This window comes from Symphalangus syndactylus, chromosome 2 (assembly GCF_028878055.3).
Source record: "Symphalangus syndactylus isolate Jambi chromosome 2, NHGRI_mSymSyn1-v2.1_pri, whole genome shotgun sequence".
Lineage (NCBI taxonomy): Eukaryota > Metazoa > Chordata > Mammalia > Primates > Hylobatidae > Symphalangus > Symphalangus syndactylus.
Genome location: NC_072424.2, coordinates 135504623 through 135519689, shown reverse-complemented (window position 1 = coordinate 135519689; position 15067 = coordinate 135504623). Strand labels below are relative to the sequence as shown.

The following is a 15067-nucleotide window of genomic DNA, read 5'->3' as shown; positions in this document are numbered from 1 at the left end:
AACTGTCAATGAACTTGGCAGTTCTGATGCACTGAAATGACACTATTTTGGAGGCAAAGTGCCCTGACGTGCTCTCTCTTGCTCTCTTTTTAAAAAAAAAAAAAAAAAAATGACAAGAGAAATTAAGGGGCTTGCAGGGGATTTTATCCAGGAGCGGAAAAAGAACTAGGTCATCAAAAGAGTCTGAAGGGACAGCAGGGAGAAAAAAATCAAGCGTTCTCGGCCAGCATCCCATCGCGTCCAGCCTGTTTAATGTAGCAGCTGGGCTCCCAGGGCTGTGATGCTCTGGACACAGCCCAACGAGGCTTTGCCCGTCCTTCTCCTCCTCACCTGGCCTCGCCCCTTGTCTTGTCTCACCTCTCAGCCCGGCTCCCCTCGCCCCCAACTCCTGACACTAACCTCCTCAGCACTTCCTCTGATGAGCCAGGACCCTCACCCTCGGATCCCTGCACAGGCTGCCCCCTTTGTCTTTCAAAACCCTGCTCCTCCCCACCCCTTCCTCCTCCAAACTCCTTCTCACACTTAGGAGAGATCACAGCTTAGATCTACTCTTGGGCAGCCCACGCACCTCACTGTGCTCCGGGCCCTGCTGCCCAGGAGCCGGCCCCGCTCCTGCAACCCCAGCGCCTGGCACAGAGCCAGCCCTTCTCCTGTGCAACCCCAGCACCTGGCACGGAGCCGGCTCCACAGCACGTGTGCAGTCAATGGTGGCCACATGACCCACAGAACCGGCCCAAGTCTGGTGTGACACTGACCATTCCTTGGGCCTTTCTGTGTTCCCAATTTTCCATTCCTCCTGCCAGGCTTATATGAGGACTCCTTCCCCCAAACCTGGCCATACCCAGCCAGCTGCCATCCCTGCCTCTGGTGACACTGCAGGAACCGAATGTGGGTCTCTGAACTCTTGCTAAGCAGACTCCCAAAGGGGAACACAAGGACTCTCTCTGCCTTATTTGCATGGCATGGCACCATTTAAGAACCCATGAGGGGCAACTCAAGCACAGGGGTCTGGGCACGTGGGTCTGAGGCAGGGCACACTCTCAGCAGGTAGGCCTGGCTGGGATGCCCGGGAAGGCCCTGGCCCACTTAAGGGCACAGGGGCTGGGGCGAGGTAGCACAGAGGGAGGGGAAGGCAAGAGGGGACGAGAGGGAGGAGCAAAGGTAGGTATCACCCCCTCACATCTGCCTGGGGCCAGCCCGGAAGCCTATGAGTGGCCTATGTCCCTGCCCAAGCGCCAGAATGACCCGAGGAAAGCTACGGCCCCACTTTAACAAAGCAAATGTCTTATTTGCCTTGCTCTACCTTCACCCAATAAAAGCCTCCCCCGGTGCCCCTTCAGTGCGGCCCCAAACCGCTGCAAGTCTGGAGCTGCCAGATTCATGAATTGCCGTCTGTTCAAATACACTCTTCAATATTTAATGTCCTTCAGTTTACCTTTTAACAAATGATTCAAACACTTCTGAGGGTAGGACCATTCTCAAGAAATGCCCCACCCAAAGGAATGTGGATTTTGGAAAAGATACAGCCCAAATCCAGCCAAAACAGCACATTTAACCCAGTGGTGGAAATAATTTTAGTTGTGACAGTTTGTGGTCTCTAAACAACATAAAGCCGTGCCATATGCAGATGAAGGACTCAGGAACAAGAAGGGAGGTTTGGGCAGAACTGAGGCCTCGGCATCCTCTCTTAGAGCCACACATGCACTGCAGGCGGGGGAAAGAGGCCAGCTCTCCCTGGCTCTTACTGTTTCCTGGCCTGCCCTGCTAGTCACAAACATGCCAGTGGGATGGACATGCACCATGGACACTGTGACAAATCAAGCCATTGCCTGAGAGACTTTCTGCCTAAAGAGCTCCCAGAAGCATCCCTGGGTGAGTCAGGAGGTTTCTTCAAGAGGAGCTGGCACCTGCCCAGGCATGTCTGACCCCTGAGGCCTGAGCAGCTCCTCAAACCCAGGATCCTCGCGTGCCCTTTCTAAGCCTCTGAGGAGGTCAGGGGTGCCCTGAGGACCCCTAGTTCAGGAGGACAGTGGCATGCTGGGCTCCCAACTTTCTAGGCTAAAGCTAGAAAATGATCAAGTTCTAGTTTTGCAGTAGCACCACGATGACTCAAAGTAATAACTCAATGCCAGTGCACAGGTGGCCTTGGAATATATGCTTGGATTTTTTTTTTCTTGAATTCTTTTTACCTCTCTAATGAGGACTCATTGAGGCTGATAATCAAATGAAGTTTGCATTCCACAAGCACACATCGGTAAGGTCTGGGTGCACAGTGGGTCTGACCTGGACACAGTCACGGTGGCTTTTGTCGTTTCTCCCTGTTTTACACATTTAGAGACCAAAAGGTAGGAAGCAGTAATAAGTTGGAAACTCATTCTAGAGACCAGGTAGATTTGCTCAATATCTATTTGTTGATCATGGTTTGATTTATCAGTTGAGAATATTCTCCATAGGTGTAACTCACAAAGAATCTGTATTTTGAACTTGTACACTCTGACTTGGAGGCAGCGTGCCTCAGTGGGCACACACTGGCTCTGACATTGGGTGGCCTGGGTGTGCGTCCTGACTAGCCGGCATTTACTTGCTGTGTGATCTTGGGCACATGATTTAAACTCTGTGCCTCACTTTCCTCATCCACAGAATGGGATATAACGGTGCCTACCCATAGGTACAGGCTTGTAAAAGGCTAATGCAGGTACAGAACTTAGAGCAGAGCTTAACACAGATTCAGTAAAGGTCAGCTACTGCCGTGGTTTGTGTCATCGTCATTATTACCATAACCACAGTCTCAATGACTTTGGCCCATGTGGGTTTCTCCCTGTGAACATTTCTATTGTGTGCAAATCAACTTTCAAAACTGGTTTCCTCAGGCTTCCTGGCTGCTTCCTTCCTGCACATGTGTCCTGTCTCCTTGACGATGCTAACCACAGCTCCCTGCACGCACCTTCAGTCATTAGCAGGGCCTGAGTCATTAGCAGGGACAAAGGCATCTGTCTCTATTTTGGGCTTTAGGAAATTTCCCCCAAATCAGACACAGATTCAATTGAAGATCAAAAAAGGTGTGAAGTGTGACACGACAAACAGCCAGATCTCGATTTCATGAAGGCCATGTCCATGCGGCACAAAGCGGTCACGTGGTGGCGGCGACCCATTCCACCAGGGTGGGGGGCCTGTGCTAATGGCCGAGGCATTTGGTTTTACAAAGTCTGTTAAAGAGCACGATGCGTCCTGAGTCTTACCTTGGTGAGATGGGCCCACACAGGGCAACACAGCAGTTGGTAAAGATATTTCCGTAGCTGTAGGGATTGTAATTTTCTTTACCTCTTTTATTTGACCAGGATCCTTTAATCTGAAAGAAAAGGAGAGTCAGTAACAAGCAATATCCTTCACACCAACGCACAGCTGAGGTGAGCTGGACCATGAGAGGCTCATAAGGAATGCAAATCATCTTTAATCCAAATAAATGGAGGTATTTTTCTTAAAGAAAACGGGCATTTACTCCAAACTTGGAAATGTCCTAAAACAGGTTAGATTAGGGAAAGAATAACATTCTCGGGGACAATGATCTTTTATTTGTACCACATGGTACTAAAACGCCATCTCATATAAGCCAGCAGAGATTTCTTTCATACTCACATTTAATGCCCTAAATAATAATTAAATGAATGGTAGGTGAAATCGTTCCCCTAATTGCTAATTTACAGACTGAAATAATTCAGCCTCTTCTTGTGACCAAAATGGTCTGTTTTGCATATTCTGATATTCGTAGCTACCAAGTACAAATAAGTGTATTAATATTCTCTTATCTCATGTGTCTTATCACAACCTATTTTCTCAAGCTTTTGTTTAAGGTAACTGGACCTATCCTGAGACATTTAATTCACGTGTGGATAGAGACTTCTATCGAAATCTAAGTATAGAGAGCAAAGAGGACCACGCTGCTCTGGAAACATTCTCTAATATTTTGTTTCCTCTTTTTTTATTTTTTTTTGAGATGGAGTGTCGCTCTGTCACCCAGGCTGGAGTGCAGTGGTGCGATCTCAGCTCACTGCAACCTCTGCCTCCCAGGTTCAAGCGATTCTCTGGTCTCAGCCTCCCGAATAGCTGGGATTCCAGGCGCCTGCCACCACAACTGGCTAATTTTTTTGTATTTTTAGTGGAGATGGGGTTTCACTGTGTTAGCCAGGATGGCCTCGATCTCCTGACCTCGTGATCCGCCCACCTTGGCCTCCCAAAGTGCTGGGATTACAGGCGTGAGCCACCGCACCTGGCCTTGTTTCCTATTTTCATACTTCCTCTCCATGTGTATTAAGTACAGGCAGATAATCCTGGATAAAAAAGTTAAATTTGGGGTCAGGGCAATTTCCTCCCACAGAGACATTAAATATGAAAGGCAGACTCGAATGTTCACTCCAAGATGTTGGCCCGCCATGGTCTCTACCAGGGGAAGTGTGATAAGAAGCTTACGAAACCATTTCAAAGGAATAGAAAGAACACTCTCTTCAGGGCCAGAAATGGGTGTTGCTTGGCCAATCTTAGTATCTAATGGATGTGATTGGAAAAACAGAGAACATAGAGATTCCCAGTAGAGAAACGTGCAGAACGGCATGTGGAGAAGTTTCCACGGCACCGTCTCTGTTCCCGAGGGCTCACATCTGGAACGGGATGTATGGGAGAAGCTGGGCTCAACCTTTTCTTTCCTTTTGCTCCTCCATTGCCCAAAACCCAAGAACACGCCCTTGTCCCGTGTCGTCAGGAACTTACGTCCTCATTTGTCGTCTGGTTGGAGCTGATCAAGTAGGTGTGGAATCCTGAGAGGCCAACGATGGACCAGACAGAGAAGAAGCACACCACAGCCTCCAGGACAGTGACGCGAGTCAAGGAGGCAAGCGGAAGTGAGGGACCGCGCAAGCGGTGGACGTGATGGAGGCCTGGAACCGACACACCCCCGGGCACAGGCCTCTCTCTAGCTGCTGGCCTCTCTCTCACCCGGCCTTGCCTTGCTTCCTGCTTTTCCGGGAATTTTGTCTCACCAGATGGAGGCCTCCGTCAGGGCAGGGCGTGTCACCTGCCCTGGCGTGGAGCAGCCTCTGTGGCTCCGTGATGACTGGAGGGTTCCCTGGGCATCACCTACCCACTTCTTTCCTCCGACTTCTACTTGAACTTCACCTTTTTCTGTGCCTCACTGTGGAGCCAGCGACTGTGGCATCCTGATCAGGAAACACACTAGTTTGAGTTGGCTGCAGCTCAGGCTCGGGGTGAAAGGATGACATATTGAATCGCACATCAATCACAGACTCTAATTTTGGCTTCTGAATGCTGAGGACTGCAGTGCCAACAGGCGTCTCCCCTGAGGAGAATGGCTTCTGAGGCCCCAGAAAGCCCTCTGCTTTAGTGGACGGCGGCCTCTTCTCTGCTTACAGAGAAGGGGAAGAAGGAGAAAATAAGCCCCTGAACCGGCGGTGGCATTTCTCGGAGTGACATCAGGGTGAGGGGCATTTTTACCTGGGGGAGTTTTCTCAGCCCTTCAGCCAACCCTTGACCTATAAGGCCATCCTCAGCTGCTTGATAGGCAGCTGGGAACCACGAGTTCTCGCAGGACATAGAGAGAGAGGAAGTCAACAGTTCCACAAGACGTGTCCAACACAAAGGGAAAAAGCTTGGTGCTCTTCAGCAGATCAGATCCATCACCCGAGAGTGTGGCAATGTGAAAAGGCCAGAGACTTTTTCTGTCCCACAAATGTTTATAACATTCTATTTACAGGATATAGATATTTCTCAGGGGGAAAATCCATTCATCTTGGGTCTGGGAGTTTACACATACATCTGGCATCCGCTATTGATACATTACAGGCTGGAGAAAGAAACACGCCTGCTCTCCTAATGTTTCCGAGGAGGAATGCCGTATAGATTATGCCAGAACATGTCAGTGATGATCTTCTCCAGGCTGGAGATAATTCATCTTTAGACCAGAGGGCTGAGCACATTACCCAGTGCGGTGCCATGGTCTGCTGTGCCATGGTTAACCAATGCCACCATCTGGGCACACAGGGCTGCACATAAAACAGGAGTGAATGGGCTTCTACCTGTTGACTGACTTTCAACATCGCACTAAACCAGTGGGTCTGCTCTAGAAGGAGACAGTAGCGGGGAGTGGTAGGGGACCAGAGAGACACAGGAAAACAGACCCCTACCCACAGCTGCCGCCAGCCTAGGCAAACCCTGCTGGGCAAATGGCTATGGTGGGGGCTCTGTGTGCACATGAGGACACATGGATGGTGGCCCAGGGAGCAAAGATGGTCTCATTCTCAACTGCCTTCCCACAGAACGGGGCTAAAGAGGCCCCACTCTCCACCCACATCTCCCCTGCCAGGAGGGGACAGACTTGGGAGGCAACTCCCCTGGGATTCAGGTCATGCACTGGCTGGAAAGAAGAGGTGAAGTAGAGTCCAGGGAACACGATGAGGGAGCCAGTGGGAAGACTGAGTCAGGAAAGCTGGGTTGTGTGAGAGGGAGATGACACTAGACACCAGTGATGGGTTTGGACCAGCTACGAGGAAAAGATAAGAGACAGAAAGAGCAGGGGACACATGGAATGGAAACAAGAAATAGCCAAGGTAGAAAAGAATCAAGAACAGAACAAGATTTATTTACTGAATAATACATGAAGAGCCAAACTGCAATCCCAGAAATACTTATGTGTCACCAAGAGTTTATGATCCAGGTAGAATGATGGCAAAGTCAAAATGCATATAACATTCCTATGTATGAGCCACATGAAACCTGGCATGTACAAACAGTGAGGATCCCAGACTGAAAGTGGCTGCAGCTCCTTTGACATGTCAACTATGCTCATTACCCTCATCGGCAGGTATCATAGCCAGTGGATACAGAATTCTAGACGTTTATAGTAACAATAAAAAAATGCAGCATACATATATGTATATGTTTGAGATGAAGTTTCGCTTTTGTTGCCCAGGCTGGAGTGCAGTGGCGCGATCTCAGCTTACTGCAACCTCTGCCTCCCAGGTTCAAGTGATTGTGCTGCCTCAGCCTCCCGAGTAGCTGGGATTACAGGTGCCCACCACCATGCCTGGCTAAGTTTTGTATTTTTAGTAGAGATGGGGTTTCACCATGTTGGCCAGGCTGGTCTCAGACTCCCAACCTCAGGTGATCCTCCCAAGGTGCTGGGATTACAGGTGTGAGCCACCATGCCCGGCCAGCCTTTCTATTAATATCTCATGTGCTTTAGACATATTTTGTAAATTGCAGAATGCAGTTCCACTGTCAGCTTGCAGCTGTGTCAAAATGACATGAATCCAAAGTAGGAAGCGAGATGCAAGATGCAGCCTGCTGGCACTACCCACACCCTGGGATCCAGCTGACTCAGGAGGTCTCAAGGAACCATCAGCATCATCATTCATAACAATGGCTGGCATCACTGGGGTGTGTCAGGTCCTGTTCTGCTTAAACCCAGAGAGAAGTGTGACCCAGGGAGACTCAGGGAGAAGCGTGACTCCCCCTTAACACACAGGGAAACTGAGGCAGAAAGCAATGAAGTAATTTGAGAAATAGCAGAGCTAGGACTTGAATGCTGGAAGTCTGCTCTGCTGGGATGCCAGAAGAGTCTTAGGCTGGTCCCTTTCCTAATTCTTGCCAAGGGGCAGGTGGCCCTAGACCTACCCCAACCTCCTGCTTCTCCAGGATTCGTGAACCTGTGGCAGCTTACATGGTTTGTTCCCTTTCACATCCACTCTCAGACTCAGATACAAATATACAGACACACATTCCTTACTGGCCCACTGGCTATATGCTGAAAATATCTATGCCATAATAAGATCAAGAAATAGAAATTTCTTTTAAAGGTATCGAAACCCATTTACCATCTTTTTTTTAGAAAGAGAAAGGAGACGATGAAACAACCCAACTTTACTGGGAGCCAATTTCACAAGCAGCTGGGACTCTGTTTACTGCATCAAGGATGGGTTTCTTTTTTTTTTTTTTGAGACGGAGTCTTGCTCCGTCTCCCAGGCTGGAGTGCAGTGGCGCGATCTCGGCTCACTGCAAGCTCCGCCTCCCGGGTTCCCGCCATTCTCCTGCCTCAGCCTCTCCGAGTAGCTGGGACTACAGGCGCCCGCCACCACGCCCGGCTAATTTTTTGTTTGTATTTTTAGTAGAGACGGGGTTTCACCGTGGTCTCGATCTGCTGACCTCGTGATCCGCCCGCCTCGGCCTCCCAAAGTGCTGGGATTACAAGCGTGAGCCACCGCGCCCGGCAAGGATGGGTTTCAAATCATAGCAGCTACCGCTGCCCCTCTGTCTCCCCCAAAACCCCTGCTAAGAGAGTGTGTCCCCATTGTGGCCAGAAGGACGGCTTTACTTTCCCCACAGCCCTAGCCTAAGAGGTTGCACACTGCGGTACTCACTAAACGTTTATGGAATTGAAAAACTCTGACAAGCACTGCTCTGCAGAGACCCTTCTCTCGAGTTCCTGCCTAATCCCAGAAGTGCAGGCTCTGTGTCCGTCTATGCACCCAGCCCTGCACTGGGGACAAGACAGGGCAGGGAAGGACCAGCTTCCTGCCCCAAGGGAATAGGGGCTCTGTTTGCAGCAGGAAGGTACATAAGGGAAGAAGGTTGTGCAGGGGGCAGAATGGTTAGGATGCGTCAGTATTTGGAGGATCATAAAAGGTGAGAGATCATGGGACCACATATGTTACACGTCCAGAATTCCCAGATTCCAGAATGGCCAAGGAGATGATGTCCTTACTCTCGTTCAAATACAATGCAGGTTTGTGCATTCTTGTGTTTTAAAATTTTTTGAGTTGTAATTTCCAACATGATAAGTAACTCTATCTATCTATCTATCTATCTATCTATCTATCTATCTATCTATCTATCTATCTATCATCTATCTATCTTCAAAATATACACAAACAAAAGCTCTTTGGGGGGTCTTAATAATTTTTCGATGTGTAAAGGAGTCTTGAGACCAAAAAGTTCGAGACCTGCTAGAACAGAATAGTAAAATAGTAAGTGGTGTTGGGACACTTCATTAAACATTTAGAAAAAATAAAGCTAGAACTTCAGCTTGCACCACATCCACAAAATTATCTGATAGATAAATTACTGCACCAAACGTAAGAAACACAATATAAAGGTATTTGAGGAAAATTAAGGAAACATTCGTGTAACTTTGGGGTAAGGATATAAGACACAAACCGAGGAGCCATGTAGTATGAGATTGACAGATTGTGTTCATTAATAAACACTTTCGTGTAAAAAAGTAAAGTTAAAAGGTAAATGTTGGATTTGGAGATTGGCAAAGGATACTTAAAGAGATTATTATTATTATTGAGAAACATAAAGAACCCCTACATGTTCATAGGAAAAGAACAAATAACTCAATTGCTACATGGACATGTACTGGCATATATTGTGATAAGAAAAAAAAAGGCCCATAAGCATAAAGAGAGGTGCAATCTATTATCCAGAAAATGGAAATTAAAACAATGTAATTTTTTTCCTTTTCATCAAATTGGCCAAAATGACAAGACTGTTCACAGCCAGTGCCATAAAGGTGTGGGGACACAGGAGCACAGACTTGTCCAGTCTCTTAAGAGGAGCATTTGGCATCCCTATCGACTTTTAAACGTGCTTCCCTTCAACTCAGAGATGGCACATCCATTGTCAATCCTAGAGACACAGTAATATGTGCACATAGAGATACACAGAAGAAAATTCACTTCATTTCTTGAACAGTAAAAAAAAATTAAGAAATCTAATATACATCAACAGAAGACTAAACTATAGTTCACCTACACTGTGGAATTCTATGAAATAGTTAAAAAAAAATGAGGCAGATCTGTGTATCATCATGGAAACATCTCCAGGAAATATTTTAAAAAATCAAATTTTGGGACCATGCAAAAAGAAGGGTCTTTTTTAGGTAAAGTCCTCCCACCCCCATATCAGCATACGTGTATGATGCACACGGATGTGTTCAAACTCTACGACCATCTGGAAGGATACACCAAAGCCGGCAAGGGTTCCTACAGCGCAACGGAGGAAGGGTCAAGAGAAACACTTTCTTTTCGCTCTTGTATTTCTGGACCATTGGGGATTTTTTACAATGAGAATATATTCTCGTAGGACTTGGGTGCTTTGAAAAAACAAACAACCTCCTTCCCACCTTGTGGTCTTATGAGACACAATCTGATGCTTTTTCTTCCTGACTCTCCCTCAGTGGGGGTGGCTAGGGGCAGCAGGAAGTATCTCAGTCCCCTGGAGGGAGGCAGGGTGGTAGTCGGGAGAACTGGGCTCCAGCTCCGGACACCCCTGAGTAAGTCATTAACTTCTCAGCACAGCTGCAGCTGGAAGCAGCCTAAGGACGCCTGTCCTACCTACTTTCTGGGTTCCCTCTGAGGATCAGTAGGTATCAGCACGGACAAGTTAGAAAAGACCTGTGCTGCCTTCGTGATTTTCCCGTTGTGGTGTCCTTTCTGTGGGCCAACCTGGAGCCTCCTACCAAATTCCATTAAAACAGACGATGCATATTAGGCCACTGTGCCTTTCAGATGGGTCAGTGTCCAGTGAATGCAACTTGGGGATGAAAACGCTTTCTGTCACAGCCTCTGCAAATGGAGAATCAATCAACATTTGATTTACCAACCACAGAAAACCCTCCACATTTTAAGAGAGCTGAACAATAAGTCATGATTAAAAATGGCTGTAATCCCTTTAATCGGATGTTAATGCTATGTTACATTGAAATGAGTGCTGATGGGCAGGGCTTTCCCTTTTGGGGTCTTCCTCAGGGAGGCCCAGGGCCCCTGCGGCTCTCCAGCAGGTGTTTCTGAGGGTTTCGGCCTCCGCGAATCGGAGAAGCCAAGGCGGCATCACCACGTGGCTTCCCCGACAGGCACCTGACGGGTAACATTTCCTATGAGGCTGAGACATTCTCATTGGCAAGCAGCTGATTTTTCCCTCCTTCCATATTACATGCAGGTAACTAAAGAGAGGACCTTCAGGTCACTCTAGGCCAATGGGGAGACTCATGTGTGTTATCTTTTAGGTTCTTTTTGTAAACATATCTTAGACAGAACTCACCACTGCTCCCCAAATTGGCACTAGCTGTATCCCCCTTCCAGTGCAACCCTTTCCCCCAGGCACTCTTGGCAGAACGCTCCTACTCCTCTGCCCTCACCCCTCCTGAGGCGGATCCCACTGCCCTGCTTCTCCCTACTGAGCTGTCCCTCTGCCACCGATTTCCCCCACGGGGGCCTTTCCTCTGCAAACCTCTGTTCCACTCTGTTGTGTCCCTGATGCAAGATAAATGTTCCTGCTGGGCGCGGTGGTTCATGCCTGTAATCCCAGCACTTTGGGAGGCCGAGGTGGGTGGATGACTTGAGGTCAGGGGTTCGAGAACAGCCTGGCCAACATGGTGAAACCCCATCTCTACTAAAAATATAAAAAATTAGCCGGGCTTGGTGGCGAGCGCCTGTAATCCCAGTTACTTGGGAGGGAGAGGCAGGAGAATAGCTTGCACCTGGGAGGTGGAGGTTGCAGTGAGCCAAGGTCTCACCACTGCACTCCAGCCTGGGCAAAAGAGTGAGACGCCATCTCAACAACAACAAAAGAAAAAAAATGTTCTTTAAAACAAGCATCAAAACCCAGCACTGATGATGTCATTTACCTGCCAGCATGCAGGGGATGAAGGGACCCCACCCCCTTAGTCTTCAACACTGTCACGCCTGCCCCCACCCCATCTGGGTTTAGCTATCACAGCCCGTCCCAGTTTTCTGTCGCACGCTTGGGTGTGTTAAGTGCACCTGTGTGCTCACATGATGCAGGGCAGACCACATGTTGATGGGGAGCCCTGCCTCCTTTTGATGCCCAGCCAAAGCGGGCACCCTGCCCAATGTGGAGCGGGTGGGCACACCAGGATGCCAGGCATGGCCCTGCAGATGGGCTGCCCCTTCCTGATAGCCCCTGGCACCATCCTCTGGGCCTTGCTCAGGCTGTAGGCGCTGCCTGGGACCTCTCCCTCCATGTCCCCCACTAGAACCCACCCATCTCCCACAGCCCTGCACGGAGGTCCCTGCCACTGCCTCTCCTGATGTCGCTGCAGGACGCCCCACCCCAAGCACAGGCTATGTCTTTTTCATGACACCCAAGCCTTATTCTGCATAAGGAATCCTAGTGAGAACCCAGATCCGGGCAGCAGCAGATGCTGGCAGAAGAGGGCGAGCCGGTGCTTTTGTGCACTTGTTCCGTCTCCCCGCTCTCATCCTTCCAGGGCCCAGGCGGAGGGTTCTCCACCTTGTGACCTGGCAGCTTTTGCCCATGGTGGCTGTTGAGTAGAATGGTTTTACAGGAAGTAGTTGCTGAGTGGCTCTCCTTTGTTTGAACATGCCTGGCTGTGTGGACAGAGGGCCCAGTCCCCTTTTTTTTTTTGAGAAGTCTCTCCATTAATCTGTGTCCCTGGGGAAGGCCAGAGGGCTCTTGTCCGTGGTACGGGGCAGCCATCTCACGGCCACAGGCCCTGAGAGGCCCCTCCCCACTCCCTCTGCTTCTCTGATACAAAGAAGAGGAGGAAATGGAGTTTGGTGCAGGCAATGGGAGGTGGGAAGGAAGGAGTAGGAGGAGGCGGGAGGGAGGGAGAACCGAATATGGACTCTGAGCCAGAAGTGCACCCTCCAAGGCTGCATCCCAGCAGCAGGCACCCTGCCCTATCCCTCACCCCTGCGAGGGCTGATGGTGCAGACTGGGAAGGGGCCTGCTGAGCACCTGAAAATGAGTCAGGCATTCTGTCACAGCCATCTAGGGCCTCCTCTACTCCCCTGACTCCATCTCCCTCTCCTCCCTCCCTCTCCTCCCGGGCTGGCCACACTCTGGCACTAGATACCACCCAGTCCGGGCTTACTTACAGTAGAAGCTACTCGGTTCCTTTCTCCTAAAGTTCTGCTGGGTTTTATGTGGGCCTGATGAAGAGCTTTCAGTGTATCAATGTCTCCATCATTGACACTGATATTTCTGCCAAGGTGTCTTGGATGGTTGTCTATTAGGCATTTTTGTTTCTAATCTCTCTCGCTTCCTCAATGACACTGTTTTTAGTTGGATATTTTTCAGAGTAAATTTGCTGTGAGAAACCTTTGCCTGTGCCCTTATTTCTCATCAAAACATTTTTATTGCATGGTCAGGAAATTAGATATGAGGTCACTGAAAATGTGAAAATACAAGTTATTGTCTTGCCCGAGAAAACCTGCAGAGGTCACTTGCAGAGGTTCCACTAGACTCCAGTCCTGTGCTCAGGCAAGTCAGCTGGGAAACTTCCTTCAGTTTTAAAAACTAGGGACTTTACAGATTCTTGCTCTGGATGGAGTACAGATTTGGAGAGGACGAAGCGTGGGCAGCTCTGCCATCAGTCAAAGGACAGCTTTTATGAGTGTGCCCCAGATCAAACTCATCCGTCATAAACCAGCCACCCCAACAGACACTCTCAAGCTCTCAAGAACTCAGCAGGGGAAGGGGCTGGGAGGTCTTGAGTTTAGCATTTCTCTAATGCTAGAATCCCCCACCACACTGACAAGCAGGACCCATCTTCCTTTCTAGCACTCCCAGTCACTGTGATCCAGAGCTTCTGCGGGCCAGACCCCTGAGTGGCCCTTGAGTTTGGCACACTCTTCCTCAGGAGCTGCAGGGCTTCACCACATAAGCTCCCGCTGGCATCCCGATGCCACCTCCAAAGCCACAGGTGTCCAGAGGAAAGAGAGGCACCAAAAATACCAACAGGTATGCTGATGGGATCCAGCCCTACTCAGCACTAATAACCAGAACTAATGTTTCTCTAATAACCAGAACTAATGTTTTTTCAGAAACACACGGCAATCCAGCAGCACCCAACACATGCTTACTCTTCCGGAACACAAACTTAGGATAAATCCATCTGCGCAATACTTCTTAATAGACTCACTGGAGGAGGAACTCTTCTCCAAAGCACATATTTCAAACAGAAAGCACCCTGTCGGAACACAGAACCTTTAGGCAATCACAGCATCGATGAGGGGAGGGGCATCAGTGGCACACAAGAAATGTCTCTGCGCTTTACACGTTAAAGCACCCAGCACCTTGCTTCGCAGTGTGGGTGTGTGTCTGATGTTCTTGAAATTCACTCCTGCTTCCAGAAAGGATTAAGGAGACCCAGGCTGGGGTGCTGCCCACACTGCTCACTTCTCCCACGCTAGGAACAGCTTTGCTGGCTCTTCCTGGACCTTGCTTTTAGACCCTGCTTTTCTCCAGGGGGAATGGGGTTTTGTCAGGGTCTTTTTGTTGGCTGCCCTGGGATATTTTGGTTTTAGAGTTAAGTCTCCTTTTCCCAGGGAGGAGCCCAGCAGGACCTCGGGTCCATAATGGAGGTGCCACAAGACCAAGCAGGGAGCGAATCAGCAGGAGGGAAGTGAGGATGGGCAGCCTCCCTGTGAGCGGTGTGGGCCAGCAAAGGCCTTCAGGGCATCCCGCGAGCATTTCCAACCTGAACTCTGGGGAGGACATGTCTGTCTACATCTGTACCTGTTCATAGACATAAAGATACAGATGCGTGGACACACGCACACTTATATATCCCTATATAATCCTTATATATATGTGTGTGTGTGCGTCTATAGCTATATACACATGTATATATGAGGGCTTAAAAATACATACATACACACACATCTAAGGATAGACAGCGCTGTGTGTGTGTGTGTGTGTGTGTGTGTGTCTGTTTAAATCCATCAAGTGACCTGTGCGATGAGGGATGTGTGTTGCTTTCAGGCGCTACGCCCTGGCTGACATTTTGGAAGGCCTTGGCTGGAGGTGCAGGTGTGGCCTGCGTCTGGGTTTTTAGGACCTGCGTGCGGTCAGCAGGCTGTGGCTGCCCCGCCCCTGAGTGTGGAGGAGGTGCCAGGAACTCCTGCAAGGGGGAGCGTCTGGCTGTGGGAGGAAAGAGTCAGCACCCAGATGAGGAAACACTATTTGGAAAGGCAGCGGCTGAGACTTCTACGCGTTTTCAAAAACTGGGCCA

At 49.3% G+C, this 15067-nt stretch overlaps 1 protein-coding gene across 5 annotated transcripts in view; it reads right to left on the bottom strand.

The window, feature by feature from the left end:
- Positions 1 to 15067, bottom strand: part of ZDHHC14 (zinc finger DHHC-type palmitoyltransferase 14) — a 310422-nt gene that overhangs the window by 23348 nt on the left and 272007 nt on the right. For all 5 annotated transcript variants that reach the window (XM_063632845.1, XM_063632844.1, XM_063632837.1 and 2 more), the window contains 2 exons: positions 4765 to 4867; positions 3240 to 3349 (listed from right to left, as the gene is read on the bottom strand). In XM_063632845.1, the coding sequence (XP_063488915.1) occupies positions 3240 to 3349; positions 4765 to 4867 (213 nt within the window). The remainder of the gene's footprint in view (positions 1 to 3239; positions 3350 to 4764; positions 4868 to 15067) is intronic.